Source organism: Perca fluviatilis, chromosome 4, assembly GCF_010015445.1.
Source record: "Perca fluviatilis chromosome 4, GENO_Pfluv_1.0, whole genome shotgun sequence".
NCBI lineage: Eukaryota > Metazoa > Chordata > Actinopteri > Perciformes > Percidae > Perca > Perca fluviatilis.
Window position 1 is genome coordinate 25,901,746 of NC_053115.1, and position 21,441 is coordinate 25,923,186.

The 21,441-nt window shown below is 39.4% G+C and overlaps 1 protein-coding gene and 1 long non-coding RNA gene across 2 annotated transcripts; both read left to right on the top strand.

Annotated features, from left to right (window-relative positions):
• The first annotated feature begins 3,023 nt into the window (after positions 1 to 3,023).
• On the top strand, positions 3,024 to 5,993 carry LOC120558088 (adenosine receptor A1-like). Its single transcript, XM_039798946.1, has 2 exons — positions 3,024 to 3,429; positions 3,659 to 5,993. The coding sequence occupies exons 1-2, from the start codon at positions 3,101 to 3,103 to the stop codon at positions 4,299 to 4,301; spliced, it is 972 nt and encodes a 323-aa protein (XP_039654880.1). The 5' UTR covers positions 3,024 to 3,100; the 3' UTR covers positions 4,302 to 5,993.
• Positions 5,994 to 20,008: 14,015 nt separating this feature from the next.
• Positions 20,009 to 21,318, top strand: LOC120557323. Its single transcript, XR_005638956.1, has 3 exons — positions 20,009 to 20,135; positions 20,257 to 20,344; positions 21,270 to 21,318. It is a non-coding gene; the product is annotated as an uncharacterized LOC120557323 (long non-coding RNA).
• Positions 21,319 to 21,441: the final 123 nt, after the last annotated feature.

A 21,441-nucleotide genomic window follows, 5' to 3' on the forward strand; every position in this document is an offset into this window, starting at 1 on the left:
TGAGAGCAAATAAAAAATAAAAAAACATAATTCAAACTGATGTACGCATTGGCAACACACGGCTCAAGAAGCCAACAAATAGCCGATATGTAATTCCCTCCGCTGAAAATCTTTCATAAAAATACTCGTCGGGGAATGTTAACGGGGTTGTCGGTCTCTAAATGTGCTAACTTTTATCAGACCCTCCAGAAAAACGCGATTATGCGATTGCATAATTCAATGTCAATTCAAAGTCCGCATATTTATGCGGGGGCCACATTTTTTTAAATACGCCGCACTTTCGCAGCATAAATTGCCGATTTCCGCGCAAAATATGCGGGGCTTGCATGATTTCATAATCCCCACATTTTCAATGCAAAAAAGTCACAAATATTTTAGCAGAAAGTTGAAAAATGTTGCGTTTACTTCACACAAGAGCAGCCATTTTCCCCTGTTGCCATGGGAACGTTATGAAGTGACGTAATTATGCGACGTGAGCACATTGACATATATAAAATGGATCAACAGATCCCGTTGCTCTCATAGACATTATATAAGAATGGACCAACAGATCCCGTTGCTCTGGACGGAGACCAGTGAAGGCTATTAGACAAGGGGGTAAGCTTCGCTTCAGAACTCGAACCTCCTATCCCATTTTGCTATTAGAAGCACTTTTCCATTGATCACTGAGCATTACTTAACGCCAAATCTTGCTTTGTAGTACAGGCCTCCAGGTCTCTGGAGTTATGGATGAGCATTTACTCAGTGCACCACCATAACAAATCTGTTATGATCAGTGTTATGGTTATTATCAGAAGTCAGGCAGCTACAGTGAGGTCAAGGAGATACTACCAAATCAGCAGAGCAGTAATGTATAGGGCAGGTGGATGTGATTACAACGCTCTGGGTTGAAGGACTTAAGCTCCATTATGCATTCATTTAGAGTGGCTCCTATTAAGGGAATTTGATTAGCTACAATCGTCATGATTGACGTGTTGATATAGCCATAGTGCATACTGGGAGGTGGGAGCGCTTGCTGAACGTCGGGGGCTGTCCCAGGGTCAAAACTACACAGAACAAAGTGGGGATACTCTCATTGTGTAGCCAGCAACCTAACGAAAACAAGCACACCCCACAACACGTGCAGGAAGAGGAGATTTTATTTTTTTTCAGATGGAACAAGTAGGGCTGGGTACCGAACAAAATACTCCAATCCTATGAGTATCAATAAATAATAAATATTATATTAAATTATTAAATTATTATTATTATTAAATAATAAATTATATTTAATTGCTGAGAATCTAGCCAATCGAACGATGTAGCGTGTCCATACTGTCCAATTTCTGAACGTTTGTGTTTTAATGCTTAATGTGAAACACAGATGGGCTACCATAACCAGGGCACTGGTGATCCGGTGGGTTTAATGAGGTTATTAAATTGCCACTTTATTCTCATAATATTACAACTTTTTTTTCTCAAAACATTACTTACTTTATATTATTCTCAACATCTCGAAGAACACACGTATGTGGGATTCATTTTGTATGTACAGAAAGTTTTGTATGTTAGTTTTTATATTTATACATTAATTAAAATGAAATAATGTATCATTGATGTGAAAAAAGACATTTAAAGAGATTACTTCCGCCAAACAAAAGACAAAATAAGAAGGGAAGAGTAAATGACTCAGCAGGGATAACATTAAATGAGAAGTTGATCTATAGGAGAACAAATAAATATATTTGAAACCGATACAGAATGGCTGAGAACCTTACTGCATTATGTTCCATTATATTTTCATATATTGAATGTCAGCTTGATGGTGTTTTAAGCCCCCAAAGTCTACTTCAAGGCAGCGCTGTGACCGTTGACTTCAAGGCACCTAACCCTAACCCTAACCTTAACAGTAACCCCAACCATTGCCTAATCATAGAGCTTTCCAGGCAGCGCTGCCTGGAAGACGACGTTGTGGGCTTAAAACACCAAACACCTGAATGTCACCTGCTGCCTGAATCTTGCATTTTCCTTTACAAAAAAAAACATTTCCACCATAAATTGGTGCTTACAAATTTACCAGTATGCAGGAAGTTTGACCCTGGTCAGTAACATTTATTTATGTAACTTAATTGTGTGTCATTAAATGTTTATTTTCCAAACGTAATGTGCAAAATAATTGTTTTTCTTGATTAGATTAATTTGTGATCATTAGGAGCCGAAATCGAAATCGTGATCAAAATTCAATTACTTGCACAGCCCTAACCACAACCACCAGCACAAAGACAACAGACCACATGTGTTAGAGAAAAAAAAATCTAGCATTTTTAAAGTTTAGATTAGGATCAGGGTTAGAAGTGGGCGCTTTTTCTCAGAGACTTTATCTAATGCTTCTAATAAAACAAACTAAATGTCATATTGATACAAATATGATATGCTACGTCTGGGATTACTGTAACTGACTGGTAAAAGCAGCATGATAGACAACTGCAGCACAATACCAGTCAATGTACCTAAACTAATACCACTTTCTCAGTGTGAATGTGGTTATTTTACCATTGGGGCTCCAGGTTGGTAGCTTCAAAACAAGTCTTTAACATTGCAAAACATTTCTATCTAAATCTATCACAAAACTTAACATGTCTGTGCAGAATGCAGCTAAAATGAATTAAAGCTGCTAATGTGAGCTGATAGGAATTAACCTTTTTACAAGAATTTGCAAGTATTTATCTGTAAACCAGTCACATTTGTTGTCAGATATGAGTCATTTCCTCCTGATAGAAATAACATGAGGGCTCTTATCGTAGACTTTTTTTTGTCATCCATATGATATATTGCAACAGCATACATATATATATTTTTCAGACATGGCACAGCATTAAAAGTTAAATGCTACCATACAATCACAAGTACAATTATATAAGCATGCAAACATCCACATAGCGTGCAGCAAAAGTATCTTAGTGTCATCACAACTTAAAAAAAAAGCGAGTGGCCAAAGACTTCCTCAAAGGTTTCACAAGACCGAGATGAATGATAAATGGCACGGCACAGCACATTTAGGCTCAGACATTCAGACACGCTACACCATTAACCACCAAACATAAGCCAGATTGAAAGCACAATGGCTGTGGAAGAAGTCATCTACACGTTGTTCGAGGTGCTTATTGCTGTTAGCTGCTGTCTCGGTAACATGTTGGTTATTTTGGCACTGTGGACCAGTAAAAGCATTCAACAGCCTACCTTCTGCCTTATTGTCTGTCTGGCTGTGGCTGACTTTATGGTTGGCTGCGTGGCCATACCGCTGGCGGTGGTGGTGGATGGACGAGTGAAGACTTCTTTCTACGGCTGTCTCTTCATCAGCTGTGTGGTCATTCTGTTGACCCTAGTCTCAGTTTTTTCTCTTTTGGCTATTGCAGTGGACCGCTTCCTCCGGGTGTTTTTCCCTCTCAGGTAAGACTTTTCCTGGATGGTTTATTGAGCAGAGAAAAGTAAAATAGTGCTGCTAAGCATGTCTTTGAATCTAAATTTGATCCATTTTATCTCAATCTCATCTCTGGCCCTTTTACTGATTCACTGTACATCCCTACAATGAGCTAATGATGGTTTTATATAATTTGTAATTACTGTGCATTTTAACTACATAATTGGACATAGCAATAATTAGTGTTTTTCTGTTTAGGTACAAAAGGACTGTAACACAGAGACATTCTTGGCTTGTAGTAGCAGCATGTTGGCTTGTTGCAATACCACTGAGCTTTGCTCCCATGCTTGGATGGTGCAACCATGAAACCTGGTCTAAGTCCATCAACTCTACTATTGTCTGCAAGTTTATAGATGTGATCCCCATGTCATACCTGGTTTACTTCAACTTCTTTCTTTGCACCCTGCCACCTCTGTTGGTGATGACTGTATTGTACGCCTACATTTTCTGGACAATCCGAGGAAACCTTCGAGAGAAACCAGGCAACGGTGCCCAAAACCAGTCGCAGATGTACCTAAAGAAAGAGAGACAGCTGGCAGGATCTCTGTCTCTGGTCTTGGCTCTGTTTGTGCTGTCCTGGCTCCCTCTCCACATAATGAACTGCATACTTTACTTTGGTGGGCCAAATGATGTACCATTACCAGTAGTCTATATTGGCATTCTGCTTTCTCATGCTAACTCAGCTGTAAACCCAGTTGTGTATGCATTCAAAATACAAAAGATCAAGACAGCGTACCTGAAGCTCTGGAGACGGTATATTTCATGTGGAGAAGAAAATCAAGGATCTCAGACAAGCCAGTCGACAGACAACAATCTCAGTAGTGTGGCCAACAATGAGTGAAGGAATATTTTGTTTGTTTGCTTCTTTGTTTTTAAGGAAAGGTTTGATTGACTATTGAGCATAATTAAACATTGGTCAAACACATTGAGTGAAAAGTTAAGAAAGTCAGTTAAAGTATGTGACGTTTGAAATTATTGAAATCCAAAAGCTACCTTTAAAGGATGAGGATGATGTTCTGTGTATTGATACTGTGAAGATATCCAGCCAATTGCACTGAAATATCGCTATGTTCAGGAATCTGTTTGTGTTTGTGTGACCTGTTTGTGGGTATACATATGGGTGATTATTGCACAAACTCTCTTGCAGAAAAAAGTGGCAACTTCCACTGTCTTAAAAGCTTTAGTTTCATATCACTGTTGTGCTTCTGTTTATATTGAAGTTCCAGTTCTTTTGTCAGTTTCACAGAAAGCACACACTGTGTTGGAAATTACCTTCACTATCACTATCTTTGAAAAAGAATTGAACTTTTATGACACTAGAAAGATAAATTCAGACATCTTAAGCATTATTTTTGTTGTAATTAAATTGGGAACATTCATTTTATGGCATGTAGCCGTGTACACCTGACTAGAAAACTAGAAAACCATGTACAATGTTATATAGTCAAACAGCCCTGTAAGAGAACTCTTTAGACCTTCAGCCCATATTAGACCGGTGTGAGATGTATAGTAATTTATTTGAATCTGTAGTTTTCAATCCATTGATTGGATAGCATAGACATCTTATAATAATATGTCTTCCCCCATTGAAAAGGAAGTAGAAAAAACATTTCAAAAGAGTGCAGTCTACCACAACACCACCACAAAATACAGCTTCAAGAATTACCCAAAAGTTGAGTCAGCTAGTCCTTACAAGTATCACAAAGGAAGCATTTATTGCACAACTGTTGGTTGCACAGATATACACAGATACACAATATGGAATATCACCAATACGTGACCAACTACCAGTTGTACTACCACAGCTAACAAAAAGCATAAACAATATACTGTACAGATGTTTCTTTTTTGTACCAGTTCATAATAATTGATGTAGTTTTAACAAGCAATCTCAAGAGTAGTCTGGCTCAACAGATGTACATTACTGGGATGAAGCCTGACGGGTGTCCCTCCCCTCTCACTATCTCCAGTATCGGGGCTTAGCGCCACCCAGGACTGTTGTGATTGATTTAAAGAAATACAAACAAGATAGCGTTTTTTCCCCTATCCCAGAATAGCTAGGCAGTGTAGCTACCATACTCCATCGCTGATCGGGTTGTTTTTATAACATTGTTAGTGACATCTGTTGGTAATGTGCATTGCATTTTGAATTTGTTTTACTTTATTATTTTCTTATAAAGTAGGCTACAGTATCAAAACGAGATATTTGCAGTGCACACAGGAGTATAGTGAAAAAGACACACTTGATTTTACAGGTACATCGATTTAATTAAAAGATTAGTACGACATTTTCTTTGGCTAATCAGTATTCATCTTTATTATGCTGTTTGTTTTTGTGTTAATGCTTGTCTTAAGTTCTTACTTCAGAAATGAAGTGGAAGTTGATTGCTTATGTTCACAGGCTTGTGGTTAGTTGTGTGATAATTAAGCCCTTTTTCCATTTCCTCACTTTAAGAATCTATTCAGCTCTATTTTCTTTTGTACATACCCTACACCTTTGAAGTTAAAAATAAACTTGTTTCCTGTTAATGAATGCAGTCTTTTAATGAGCAGTTACTTTCTGCCTGCTGTAAACAGTTTATGCATATTTACGAGCCAGCAAGATCTTAACTAAATATATCATACAACTAATGTCTTCAGTCTACACTGGTGCACTTACAAAAAGCTTTCCATGTAGATAAATGTGATATGACAGTTTCATTTTCAAAAGCATATACCACCACGACTCATTTCCTATTTGTTGCATGTGCAAATTTAATTATCAATCCTCCAATCTGACTCTAGCAGACATGCACTTCCAATTTGTATTCTTAGAAATAAATTGCTGCAAGTCCACCATGAAGTTTGTAAGTTACTGACTTTTACAAAACCGTACATCTTAATAACTAACTTTTTAGACACTGGGTCATAGAGTGATTCACATATCAGCAAAAAACAACAACACAGATTCGAGCCACTTTTGCCTACAGTGTGAACGTAGCCTAAGACAGTAATTCTCAAAGTGTGGTCCGTGGCACTCTGCAAGGGAGTCCGTGAAAAGTTTTCAGATTCATTCATTTAAATCATCATGATATAAAAATACATTATACATATTTAACTAACTACTAAATAATATATTTTTTTAAATCTCAAATAGTTCATTGATTACTTTCTAATCTAACAAATCTATACCTCAGAATCTGCAAATATTTTTGAAACATGTCTAATATCTTTCTAATACATTTCTCATGTGTTGTTATTTCACATAACATAACAAAGACTATAGAAGTATAAAAAAAAAAAAGCTGCGTCAAATTATTCCAAGGGACATACATTAAGGGGGTCCCCCCGGTATATTCTCTATCTTGTAAAGGGTCCGTGGCTGAAAAAAGATTAAGAGCTTCTGCAGTATAGTTCCCAAAGTTTAATTTCCCGAGTGATGATAGTCTTTGGCCACAAGATGGGGTCAGAGTGGCTCCTTTGCCACTCAGTCAGTGTGAGAGAGCTTCATTCCTAGCACTCATTGTAGGCTACCTCTCAAGGAAGGTAATAGACTGTATAGTTATCAGCTGAGTAGGATTTTCTCCATCCCACAAACTATACAACCTACTACCTCACCTTGCTAGGCTCAACTTCAGGCACCAATATCCTTAAAAACAAGATTACTCGATATGTATCAACTTCAATACATGTTGTTAGAATAGACCAGTTCCATCATTGTGTCTGGTAAATTTATTTGTTGTGTCTGCACGCTTCTACTCAGAGGTGAGGGACGGGTTATCTCTTGAATTCCATGTTGCTGAGTTCCTTATCCATGGAGCCTCCCATGTAGGTTTCGGCTTCACAGTAGATCAACCTGTCTCCTTAGGAAAGACAGTAGATTGTATAGTTATCTCAGAGGGAGGACACAAACCCCACAACTATTCAATCTACTACCTCAGCCTCAAGGACAGATACGTGTGTAGGTAGCAGTGGAAAATTGTCGGTCAAGCTGTGAGACAAAAATAAAGAGAGAGTAAATGAGTTTTTAGATCCACTTGGGGCCACAAAGGTTAAAAAATATTACAGAATATACAGTCTGTGTAGAGACCAATATAGATGTGTTTACATGATGTCATTTCAGACTGTGTTTAGTAGCAGCGCTTTACAGAAAACCTGCAAGACTGCAAATTCTTTCAAAGTCATTTATTGTAATTTCTTATGTAGTAAGCTCCTGCAATTGCATCCAAAATACTAGTTAAAACATGCACACATACAAACTTAAATAAATAATAGATATAAAAAAAATTTCAAATGACACTCCTCACCATGGAACGAGGTAGCCTGGTAACAGTTTTATCAGGAATTACCTTCCAGACTCCAGACTCACCACCACTGTAGAGTTGTAAAATCAAGACTCGTTTCACCAGAATTGCAACCAGCCTGACAGTGCTACTGCATTTACTGTACGTGTTATGCAGTGTCTGACCACTTGCATTGGTCTGCGCAAATGCATTTGGCCAGTGTTTGAGAACGACAGGTGGTGGACATGCCGCACATTGGCGTACACTGGAAATTTGCAAAAGAAATGGTACGTACTTAATGACCTGCACATTAAAGACAAAATACACTTCTGTCAACACAAAAGAGCTCACTTTTTTAGGGAAATTGGAATATAATGAAGAGTAGCTATGCCAAGAATTAGTACCTATTTTACTCTAAAACCTTTTCAAAAGTCTTTCTAGCTTTCTTACAAACAGAAAATATAGCTCAGTTCAAGCTAATTTCCCCCCACTTCAGTTCCTTCTGTCTCTACAACCAGAAAGCACTTGGAGAAAGATGGAAAATGGCAGTACGTCGGCCATCTTAGGGAGTCGTTTGGCACCCGTACCAAACATCTGTGGTGCAACCTGTTAACTTCCGCCTCCTCCTTCCAATCCTTTTCCATAAGATAGACTGTTTATCCCCAAAAAAAAAAGAAAAATAATGGTAATGGGGATGTTGAGACTGGCTTGAGGAATACTTGTTCATACATTATTTCAGAGAGTTGATTGTTGCTGTTTAAGAAATGCATGCCAAGAAATCCTGCAAGTGATTTTAGTTTTTGCTTGAGTTGTTTTAATGGAGGAGCTGAATGTTTGACTTCAGAATGCAGCATTGCCCTTTTTGCTCAGTGTGAAAGCCACTTCAAGTCCATTGAAAAGGGAGTCTGTTTACTGTGCCAGAGTCTGGGACACAAGCTGGGCAGAGCTGTCTGGGACCCGACAGAGCCATACTTTGGCTGATCTTCCCAAGCCCAGACACTGTTATGGTAGACAACGATGGTCAACTCATGCAAAGGCTAGGACACTTTGCATAAATTAGCATGTGAACCATGGACGCTGAAAAGCGGCTGGGCAGTTCATTACATTCTGAATTCCTCTTTGGCCTAATTAATGCCGACAGTGATTGAAATGTTTTGGCAGGCTGTGCGGCTATGGTGCCAGGGCATGCTCATTGAGGCAGAATGAAAAGGCACAAGGGCATCAGAGAGTGGGAGGCCTTAATTGAGATGTTGAATTAATTAGACGGTAAAGACGGTATTAGACGGTATCAAACTCTTCTAACTGGCTGGTCAACGCAGAAGGGATGGAGTGAAAACAGGAGTGGATTCAACTTTTTAATGCAAGAAAAGTTGTGTGGACTACAAACAAAATTTGTTGTGGTGATGGGCCATTACTGTGTGGTTCACTGGTGAAACATTGATATCTTCTAAAATAATGTATTTGTTAGGATTGATACCTGCTTATCCATCTAAAGTAATAAAAACTATATTAGAACAGTCAAAACACATACAAATGATGTGTTCACATTGTTTCATTAAATTATCAGCAGTCTGATTCAAACATCTGTTCTTCTGCCTCAGTTAATTTAAAGATAGCCAAACTGCTACCTTTACTTTAGACAGAAGTTGTGATTCCCATACGGAATACATCTCTCAACCACAGGCCAGTGAGGCCTGCAAACAGGTATACTTTTTTTCGTCATTCTTACCTTGATTGTTTCCAAATATCCTGTTGCTGATTGTGCATTTTAACAAAAGCTGAGCTAGAAGAAAACTCCTATTAGTACCTTCAATACGAGTCCATGTGGGTGAGTGGGTCGGTTTTTAACCAAGAACTACAGGAAATGCTTTCCTTTTTCTTTTTTTTTCACACTGAAGTGATGGTTTGACTTTCACAGTCTATCCCCAAGCTGCTGATGATAGGAAAATGGCTGCTCTGTTGCAGAGTATAACGAAGGAATAGTGTTATAAATCCATGACCTTCATCTGAGACTCCCTCAGAATAATCAGCGTGCCAATCAACATATCGCTGACACCGTCATTCACTGTTGCTTCACATAGAGCAGCTCGTCTAGTGGTAAACGTTCAACTTATTAAAGATATCCATGCTGTCAAATGCCCAGGTGCCGAACAAACTGAGAATTTAGTAGACAAAAGCACAAAAAAATACCCATTACAAGTCGGCTTTGGTCCATGATGATCGGCGGAATACGGGGGACGACTGTGAGGGAAAAGACTGAGGTTGGTTCTCTTGTGCGGCTCTCCCCAATATTTGGTGCCAAGAAATGGGCATTGTCTCCGTGCCAAGCTGAATCTCAATGAGACAAAAAGGGGGTGATGTCGTGGATGCAGCATGGCAGAACCCACCACTGAGTGGGGGGAGGAGAGTATTGGCAGCCAAGCAATGAGAGGATGCCATGTCAGACAGGGGCTATGATACCACACAATAAGGTATGGTGGCGTAGCTTGCTGCCAGATGCTCAGTGCAATGTGAGCTAGGTGTTCACACATCTAGAGAAAGGTCCATTGTTCCATAAGCAGACTCTGTCCATATGTAGGACAAGTGGTTATGTTTTGAATGAGCCTGAGGTTTCAGTTGAATCTCATCAAATGTGGTGCGTCCTGTTTGATAAACAAAATTCAGCACTTTAATATGATGGAAAGGCCAACCTTGGTCCACTGTTGTTTGCCCAGAGTCCACATGCAGCATTCAGTGCCTATGTAGGCTTTTTGTGTTTTATTGTCCTGTATCTACTATGTCCTGCTGCATAAACATGAAGTTGAAGTTGAGTTTAGCTCCATCTAGCAGTCTTGACATCTTTATTTAGAACATCATTTCCAAACAAATTGTATTTTCAATTGAGAATCAAAACAGGAGGATACTTTTGGTGTTATCCTCATGGAAAGTCAGATGTTTCTAACTGTCAGTTAGTGTTTGTTCACTTTCTTTTTTTCTTCTATATACTGTATATAATGTATTAAAGGGAACTTACAATGAGACCCCACAATGTCAGTTTAAAGTTCCTTCTTTATTATTGCATATCGGAAGCGTTCTGGTTTCCATTTGTATTCCGACCCATCACGTTTGAGCGGACTGTGGTTGCATGTAGGTAAACGGATTTGATGATTTCACTATTTATTAGCATTTTTAAATTTATTTATCTGCATTCATTTGCAGATGTCAGTTTATACTCCATTCTCGCATTTTAAGTTGCTAATCGGACCTGCTATCCGGATATCTGATGGCTACACCGAAACCCCAGAAATATTGGCCGTTTCCCCTACAGACTGAATCATTGTCAGAGCGATACAGCCGATGGATTACAAGATTGTGCAACCTGTGACAAGGAGCTGAGTTGTGAGCAGCAGATTGTGTTTGTTTAATTTTGAATCATTAGAATCAAAGATTAAAGTTAGAAAAATCTAAATTATTTTTTATTTATTTTCCTACCGCAGTAATCATCTTGTGACCCCCTTAGATTAATCTTACAACCCGTTGTGGGGGTCCAGACCCCAGGCCCAGAGCCACTGGACTACACAATTTAATATCTGGTCCTAATTGGGAGGAAATGGCCCCCTACATTATGTCAGGACAATTATTAGATGGATTGGCTTTGGTTTCAGGGCCTCAGGTCTAATCTCTCCTTTGTTTTTAGCCTCATGAGATGTCAGAGTTACCATGCCATTTTTTTTTAAGATTACATACTGCTGCCCCTTCAACTGAAGCCTAATGCTTGTTGAATAAAGGGAAATGTACAAACATTAACAAAGGTGGTGGGCATTTACTACATTAGAAATATATTTTACGTGTTTTACGAGTGTCATGCAAGTTGACAAAATAATACAAAAATGTTTTACAAAAATGTATACTAAAAAAAAAACTAAAATTCACCATCTAAATGTTTTGGCACTGCTTGTATTATCAGACATAGTAACACAGAAACCATTAAAGCATTAGCTCAAACCCAGGTCTATTGAACATACAGCTACTTGACTGCATAAGTTATCTTCTGTAGGTGTTTATGACCAGTAGTTGTGCTGTGTCTGTCCCACTTTACTTACAGCATCATGATATCTTAATTGCTACCCATTTAATGATTCATCATTATTATGATTCAGTGTATTATAATCTAAGTGCAGTGTATCCGAAGAGCAATTCCACTATCTACTTTTTAAATATTTTTCCTGTTTTACGCTGTGTTAGTGCTTTATTGTGGTTTTGTTTATTGCGTGGTGTTTTATTAGAGTGATGATTAGGCTAGAAGACTGTTGTTTGTGGTGTATATTTTGTCACGAGCTATACGTTTCTGGGCCTGTATATCATATCCATATTCTGCTGTATTTACAGTGAAGTACGACAGATGGGTCTTTACCATACACACAATGACATTCTCAAGAGACTATAGGGTGAAAAAAGTCTTTGTAAGTACTTTTTGTGGTTTGCTGTAGTCAAAGTTATTTAGTTGGTGTCAATACAATGAGTGGCTGGGAATTTAGACGATCTCAGGGGATTGTTTGAAAGTTTGGTCAGTGAGCTAATTGTCATACGTGGCTTGTCACAGGAAACCTGCCAATCCAATATTCCACACATTAAAACAAATGCGAGGACAATGGTGGACCTTCCAGATGTTATTCTCAAGATGGATCTCTTATGGCTTTTTCTTAAAACTAGAAAGGGTTAAAGTGGTAGTTTATGTAAAACGGCCGTAGTCAAAAGAATCAGATCAAATGCTGTTTATAGCCAATGAATCTGTTTTGCAAGCAAACAGGAAGAGCCGAATGTGTACATGCAGTATGACCTGATAAAAAACAACCACCAAAAAAAGAGACTTTGATCCTGGTAACCACAGAGTCACTCCGACCAAGGGGAGGAGAGAAACGCAAATAGCGGAGGATATGGCTTTCTAAACAACATGTCATCAAGCAAGTTCATCTGAGGAGAAATGGGGGGGAGGAGGAAATACGTTATTTTCTCTCTTGCTGCACATCTTTCCCCTTTTTTTTCCCTTCATTCACCCTTTCTGTACAGTACAGTATGCCATAATCTGTTGTTATCACACACTCAAACCCAAACGCTGACTCAACTGTATGCAAACCAAACCACACACAGCTGCACACCAAGTAGCATGCGCCAAAGTGTTAATGCTGTCAGTTCGCAATAATTCTGTTTCATATAGGAGTGTAATTTGTAAAGTAAAACATTTTTGTAAATGTTCCCTAATTTTAAAAACGTTTTTATAGCTTTCGTGCCTCTTGTGGTTAAAAAGCAAACCGAAAAGGCTTACCTAAACCCTCCAATCTTACAATGCAAGCCCCTTCATGTATAGAACAATGCTTGCAACAGAGGGATCTGGTTCATACTGGTTTGTGAACAGGTCTATCAAACTGCAGTATTTAAGATTTGCCTGATTGCATGTGTATGACATATACCACATACTGTATATTTCAAGATGCTTATACAACCCATGTGGGATACTGTTTTCATTTTGTGGTAAAATAAATGGCGAACAGTAGCCACAATAAAGCTGAAGGATATTTTGTGTTGCCTCTGGTGCAGATATCTCGCACCCTCATAGCAACCCTGCAACACAGAAACCAAAATGTTTAATTAAAAAGCGCGAAATGCGTTTTATCTAGAATTTCCTGTTTGAAACTTAGAGGTAATTATCCCTTTTGATGGGGTGAAATTTGTTTGTTCGAGCCACAGGAGTTGTAATGTCTTTAGGCTCCAACTTGCAGTAAACTATACTAAATTGTTGTTGTTTTTACTAGTCTTGTACTTTAAGAGGCAGTAACACACAACCACTAAAATTCATTTTTACTGAGGGCCTGTGTTTTATCGTACATGCAATGTAAACAGACGGCTCATTACAGTAACTATAAACAAATGCTTTGGTCATTATTTCTTAATGCAAGAAACGACATCATTTATTCAACTAGATCCCGGTGTGTCTTGATCGAACAGAAACGCTGGAGATTTAGTCATTGTGTTCGGTGCAAGCAAAGCAGACACGTGTACAGTGTGGAAGGTGACAATAAAAGTAGTGTAAAAGTGCAAAAGAAACAAATAAAGGGAGACCTCAGGACAAAGAGGAATATCAAGGCCGAAACAGAAGCAGAATCAAAAATGAGAAATACCTTGAGGTGAGTTTTTTTGTACAGGTCAGGCTAGTGTTCACACGCAGAAAATTAGGCCATGGTGGCGGCGAAAAAAAAAGGGCGGGTTAGAAAGGAGACAAGAATGCATTTCCACATCCCTCTCTTTCTCCTGCAAGACGAGGGAAAGGCTGAGTAGTGTACCAGGAAGCAACCCAACTTGAGCAGGGGCTGGGGCTTGAGAGCAGTTTCTGGGCCATGCCCTCCTCTCTCCCTGCCCACTTTTGCCCCACTGCCAAGAGGGAGAGACAACAAGGCGAAATGAAGGCAGGAAAAGAAATCATGAAGTCACCAAATTGTCCTATTAAAGATCTGAAATCAGCCCAAAATATGCATACAAGTAAGCTTGAGTTTTGATTTGAAGTGAAGTCAGAGAGTTAATGGGGTTCACTCACCACATAAAGGGACGCAGTCACATGAACTGTAGATGATGTGTCATCAAATAGCCATCTCACTTGACAGTAGGATTAGGGGTTGGGAGGTGGGGGAAAGAAACAGACAGAGAAATAAGCTTGGGTAAAGAAATCAGAAGTGAGTACTTACATGCTGTCTTGTAACAAAACCAAAAGGTTTGACACATTTATCTACTGAATTCAGTGCCAGATATTCCTGAAGCATTTCAGAGCATAACCGTGCAGTAAAGTCTTTTGTCAGCAGTTGGCATGATTCCCAGGTAGTACATGCCTCATAGTTCCCATTTTCGGTAGTCACTCCGGACGTCTTTAGTTGTTCTGCACCTGCCTGTGTTTTTAATCAGATTTTTTGCAGAGTCGATAGAAAACAATGGTAACCACTGAGGCTCTGATTTAATTTGATTGTAGTTGTTAATGGAAACCAGTGTTGACTGTCAACATAACAGACCAAACGAGTGGTCTGGGATGTTTACCACAATACATCCTCAAGGAACAAACTGTGTCATGGAGCTCTGAAGCGAAAATAAGGGCAAGGAAAGGGTCAATCTGTGGGAACAAGCAAATCCAAAGATAAAGTTTTGCGTGCACCATCAGCGAGAAATTCAAGAAAAACACAACAAAAAAATCCAATGTGCGAGTCCTGAATAAAGCACTTTCATTTTCAAATGTGTCCACATCACTGAGTGCCACAGACACTCATTAGTAATTTTCCTCAGGCAGTATCCAAGACAGCTTCCTGTCCGACGTCACTGACTTTTTTTTTCTTTTTTTTTTTAAAGCAAATATGTCCAAATATATTTTCAATGTAATAAAATTAAACTTTCAATCCTTTCTATCCTCATGCAGTCTTCTTTCCAAAACATTTCTGTACATGTTCTTGAAGGATTTGTGGTTTAAATGAAATAAAAAAAAAAATGCAAGCATGAATCATTGTTCTGACATCTCAGGCAGGTCGAAGATAAGGAGAGGAAAGGAGCTGCAAATAAACGTTAACTCTGTGTCTTTTTCTTTCCTCTTTCCGAACACTGAGCTTGTAAAAGTTTCAGCTGCAAGGGTTTGGGCCAACCTCCATTGGCACCGTTTCAAAAGAGCACTGCCTGTTTTAGAAAACGGAGGGGACAAGTCTGTGAAGGGAGCGCTGGCTCTTTGCACTCTCTCTCCCGCCACCCCTCTCTCTCTCGGGGACTCAGTGCAGTGACCGCTCCCAGGACTTTTGCTCTCTGCTCTCAGGGTAATGCCACCTCGTGCCAGCTCAGTCGTTGAGGCGTCTGTTAGGGATCCACGGCAGTGTGGACGCTCAGAACATAGGAAATGCAAGCTACAGCACTATTTCCTGGATACTTTGTCCGCCATTTCAGATGTGTGTCAAGCTCTCACGAGGCTCAGCACTGCTTGTGTTACAGTTCACACAAGGTTCTGGCTGCTTTACCTTCGTTTGTGGCTCAGGGAATCTCATCTAAGCTTCCACGTTGCTTCCTTCTCTACATGTTATAGTGCTCCAAATGTGCATTTTCTTTTCTTTTAAAATGTTTAGTCCTGCAAGATTTACACTGAAAAGAATAATGCACTCAATGATAGAAAATGCACTTGTAGGCTTATGCTCCCAAAACCAATGGTTTCAAACACACAGTAATTTAGCCTTCCCTAGTGTTATTTTCCTATTCAAAGGGTAATCTCGTATAGTGTGCTTACTTTATTGTAAAGCCTCTCTGTGCAGGTGTCACATATGGAGGACAGTTATCTGAGCACTGTGTCTTGCCAGGGGCAAGGAAGGATATCCGTGTGAAATAACATTTGCCAACACAAATGTTTTTCCTACACCTTTGTGCCCAAAAGTTGTTAATAATAATTACAGTACAAAACCTTTTTTTTTTATCAAACATTATCTAAACTTTCTGAAATGAGAGTGAGACAGACTTTCTTCTCTGTTTCCTGCTGGACTAAAAGCTGTGCAAAGTTGTAAACTACTGTTGTCTGTACTTAAGGAACCCACTGACCCTTCACACAGCTATCTACGCAGTGGGAAGGGTGTAAAGATCACACATCCTACTGTAAGAGGTAATAGTCAACTGCTCCTTCTCAAAGGTTATAAAAACACAGCTCTATTTGGAATGTACAGACGGCAGCATACTGTACATGCAGGATGCTGACAAAAACGCATGTTCTTCCAGCTGTTCGATACAATAAACTCTGCATTAATTAGTCCAATACGGTCCTCAGATTATCAATGTGTGTGTATGCAGCTCATCAGTCACACTTTTTAATATCATGTGTTCATGTGCGTGACAGTGTGCATATGTGCAGTGCATTTACTTGAACATCGTTATGCATCTTTCCTAGTGTACTTTTGAGGATAACGTTAGCCTTAATAGTCTGGCACCAGTGTCTGAGGACTCTGACTCTCCACTGGGACCATCCAGTTGAGATCCTGCTTATATATACTGTATATTTATATATATATACAGCAGTGACATCATCAGCACTGACTTTGTGCACTGCATTGTGTTTTTCAAGCCCCGGTCAGTAAGGGTAAGTAATGCATGTATAGCCATATTATGATCCCCTATTATGTTGCTGAGAAGATTTTATTAACAAAGAACAGAGTGAATCAAGGGATGTTCTCAATTTGCTCCTTATTAGATTTGAGCTGCGCAAGCTTTCATGCTGAACTTTTCTTTCAGTGTTGTAGCTTATCTTTTTCACCAAGCTAACCCTTTGGTCCAGTGAAGACCACACGTGTACTAGTCTATATCCTTGACGTTCCACTTCCGGGATTGCTCCAGTGCCGCGGAAAATTCCGCCGGATGCATGCATTTTCCATTTCCTTCCGCTTTCTTTGTGTTGGAATTTTAAATTCTGTGGATTTATGAGGACTATTGTTGACTGCTCCTCAGATCTCTGCAAGGTAAATTGAAACAGCTAGCTAGACTATCTGTCCAATCTGAGTTTTCTCTCGCATGACTATTTTGCAACGGCTCTGTGCGGAGTTTAGCACCGCCCATGACGATTGTGATTGGTTTAAAGAAATGCCAATAAACCAAAGCACGTTTTCCTCCCATCCCTGAATGCTGTGTGGAGTAGCCAGACCCTCCTTCAGCGCGCTTTGGAGGAGGGTCTGGCAAAGCGAGAGTACATGTGTACAAATAAAGAGGAGAGGGACCCTTCACGGGGACTGCACATACTCGGAAGTACATGTATATCTGGAGACATTTTTAATTTGAGTGTTCCGTTGCTTAAAGTTTAAAGACATTTTACTTGACCAGCTACACCTCACAGAAAAACTTCCACTTGTTTAATAACTCTAATAACTTTATGACAGGGAACCTCTAAAACCTCAGCCTCAGTGTTTTGAGATTAATGCTAACATGCATACAATAGTAAAATAAGCTTTATTTATCTCTGTCTACTGTGCAATGACAAATTCAAGTACAAAACATTTGGTCTCAACTACTACCAGAAAACGCTTAGTTATGTTGTAACCTTGGTTTTCTGAGTGAGGAGTCTCTCTCTCCACCATACATATGGAATAAGTAACAGTGTAACTGTTAGTTATACAGGAGAGAAGCCAGTCATTTGAGTTAATGGCAAAACCTTTCAGTCCTCGGTTTTCATTTTGGGACTTTTAAAGGACTATTTTTCCAGTCCTATTTCTTCACTGAAGTTTTCTGTAAAATAGTGTTAAAATCTTGTCTCGATCTCGTGAACCCAATCTCGTGTCTCATCTCGTCTCGTGAGCTGGGTGTCTCGCCACACCCCAAGTAGCGGTACATTATGGATAACAGAAAAGGGTACCGCTGCACATGCTAACATGCTAACATTGGTATTCCATCATGTTAATGTTAGCAAAGAGTTGTTGTACATTAACAGTATCTTAGCTGACATAGAAAAAGTAATGCAAATGAAAACGTAGCCAAGTCTGACAAGTCAGAGCTGAGCCTGACAAGCTGAGTCTGACCCTTTTGATTTCAATAACCACATTGCCTTGCCTCTAGCACCAACCTTAGGCAAATAATGTTTTTCCGCACCAGTGTTAAGAATCGAAAAGTAGTAATCTCGTCTCTCCATTTTATCAGGATCTACAATGTGAGATTGTGAGTTTCATTTTATCTACAACCCAGGAGACTATTTTGCAAAAAAATAGCATCTTTTATAATGAATGGATGACACCTCCTGCCATTGTCTTCTTTTTTTGTACCCTACCTTCCTCAAACAATCCCTCCATCGGGGATAGACCCATTTCACCCTGATTTTCCTGTTTCGTCTTCATTGTTTGTCCTTCCTGAGATACAGGCCCTCTCTGAGTTGATGATTCACCCGGCTTTACAGTGCCACCGGGTTCACGTCCTCAACGACGTGCCATTTCAGCACTCAACCCGTGGGTGAACTAAAATATCATCATCATACCCCCTCCTCAAACACAGGTCACTGCCACTGGAAGCTCTACCTCTATGTATTTAGCATAATTCTTCCTGGCTTAGTGTTTGTACAAGTGCTTTGAATGGTCCCCTTTTCACGATAACTTTGATTAATGTGTTTCCATTTCATTCAGGCTTGTTGTTACAGTTGTTGGTATAGTAAGAGCTGGTTTTACGGCCTCTCTGGTATACTCCTGCTGCTTCTTGTTGCTTCAGCAATGTTTACCATCTTGCTCGCAGCAATAAAACACAACTGACACGAAAATGGATTGAAAACACAGTGGACTGTGAGAAACACACTGTGGATTCTGTCTCTTTAAGATCTTGATGGCTTCTCCTCTGCTCCCTTGAGGTCACTGGCCTTCCTTAGGCCGCCTGCCAACTGCCATGTTACTGTCAAGCATTTGCAGAAATGCCAGCAAAGCCATTAGTCTAGACCCTTTTCAACAGTCAGCAGACTGGACAGCGTGAGCAGCACGGTGATGTGGAGAGACAAAGGCCCTGGCCTTATACAACTACACAAGACATTACTTTTCCTTCTTTATTTCCTATCACATGTGTTATTGTTCACTTCAGCTGTGATTACTCTCCTCCCATCTCCTCTTGTGAGCCCTGAGACTGCAACCAGGCAGGACTGAGATAGGGTTGAGGTTGTAGGAAACCACTTTTACAATGGATAATTATATTTTCTGAACTTTGTTTTGAATATTACCATTGAGGTTTAGTCAGTCATTTTAGAAATATGCAAGTAACAGTACCACCATGGTGCCCCCTGGTGCCTCACAGCTGCTTCTTGCTTGTTTTTTTCTCTCTTGGGGTACAGCAGCATCTGGTGGTTGACTGAGGAAATCACACATTTAATACACTGTATTAACACATTTTTTTTAATCTTTATTGATTTAGGGAAGGTCACATGCCATATTTTTTAACATGATCCTGCTTCACACTCACGCTGAGCTGTTCCATTGCATCCACTGGAGCAAATGATATTAAGGGATCGTACCTGCAGCTGTCAAAGTGAAGAGAGCCTTTCGTTTTCTTCACCCTCTCTAATTTCAAGGCTCATGACGATTGTGCACTTCCATCCTGGTTTGGTTAAAAAGCACCTGAATTAAAAACGCTATCTGTTTTGTTTAAAGTAAAGCTGTTTTACTTTCCCCCAGTAAAGCGAATTTACACACAAGCTGTTTCTTGGGGACCTCCACAAAAATGCTCACAGATGGTGAGTAGCTGATTAGAGTAATCCCAGTTGAAGGGTCGGGCATCCTGGCTGTGTGGTAGTCGACGGGGGGGAACCTGTTGCTTTGTTCATAAAAATCCTCTTAGAACTCGGGTCATGAGCCTGGTGGGCATTCACAAGCTGGATGGAGACAATCACACTCCTGCCTAGAAAAACCACAACATACTTGGTGAGACATTGTATTAATGCATGTTTTTAAGTTCATACTAATACATACCGGTTTAAATGTAGTGATTTGCATTGGATATCCTTTTGTCAGTACACTGTCTTTGTCATGTTTGCTCATTAAGACCAAATTCTGGATAGGCTGTAACCTCTCTACACATCAGCCATGCCCCTCCACAATCACAGTGTAAAAGAGGCCTGGACACAGGACAGGTATGTCAACATTACCACACAACAAGACAGAACTTTACAAATGTTAATGTAAGAATGACACTTTGTACCACGGAGTTCACTGAGTTATGGGAAGCAGAAGATGAGAAGCTTTTGACACTGTCATGGCTGGCAAAAAATGGACACTGGATGGATGGATGGGTGGATGGATGGATGGATGGGTGGATGGGTGAATGGGTGGATGGGTGGAAGGGTGGATGGGTGGATGGCTGGAAGGGTGGATGGGTGGATGGATGGATGGGTGGATGGAGTGTATTGTCTTGTATTTGTATGGCAATGTGTTTTATGTGTGAATGCCAAAGATGAATATTGAAAATAACTGTACAGCAAAAATATGTATGTAGGAAAATTATTTGTTTTGTCTGGGAACATGCTATTTGAGTCTTTTTTTAACCTACTCAGGTTCCAGGTTAGAGATGAAACTATTTGGTTTTTTTTTTATCAATTAGTCGACAGAAAATTTATCAGCAACTTTTTATTACAATCAATGTATTGTTTTTAAGCAAATGTGCCCAAAATGTACTGGTTCCAGCTTCTCAAATGTAAATATCTGCTGGTTTATTTGTCCTTTATGGCAATAAACTAATATTGTTGGGTTTTGGACTGTCGGTCTAACAAAACAAGCAATATGAATATACTTCGATAAATCGATTAATCATGAAAATGATTGACAGGTAAATTGCTAATGAAAGTAATAGTTTTCAGTTTCAGATGTGGGATTGAGATCATATACTTTATAGCAAATTAATGCCTCTCTTTTAGGTAAATTAAGTATTTAGTTGACACCAAAATGAGACAATTATACATTATTTATTTTTGTATGTAATTATACATTAAAAAATAATGGAATTACAGCTAATATCACTACATTTAATTACTAACGTGTTTATAATTTTTTTTGCCTCAGGATTCAAGAGGATATGGATTCTTCTTCAGCCCCACAGCTGCAAGTTCAGGTAGATCTTTTATTTAAATGTAATTTCTACATGAGTGCTAAGTCTGTGGATATCGGACACACGTGATAGACAAGTCTCCCTCCTCCTGAGCCTTTGTTGGTTTCTCCCGTTGACGTGTTTCTA

Excerpts from the sequence above, each read along its gene's own strand:
- LOC120558088 (XM_039798946.1), top strand. The coding sequence starts at position 3,101 with ATGGCTGTGGAAGAAGTCATCTACACGTTGTTCGAGGTGCTTATTGCT. Across the intron at positions 3,430-3,658 it reads CGGGTGTTTTTCCCTCTCAG|GTACAAAAGGACTGTAACAC; the intron begins GTAAGACTTTTC and ends TTTTCTGTTTAG.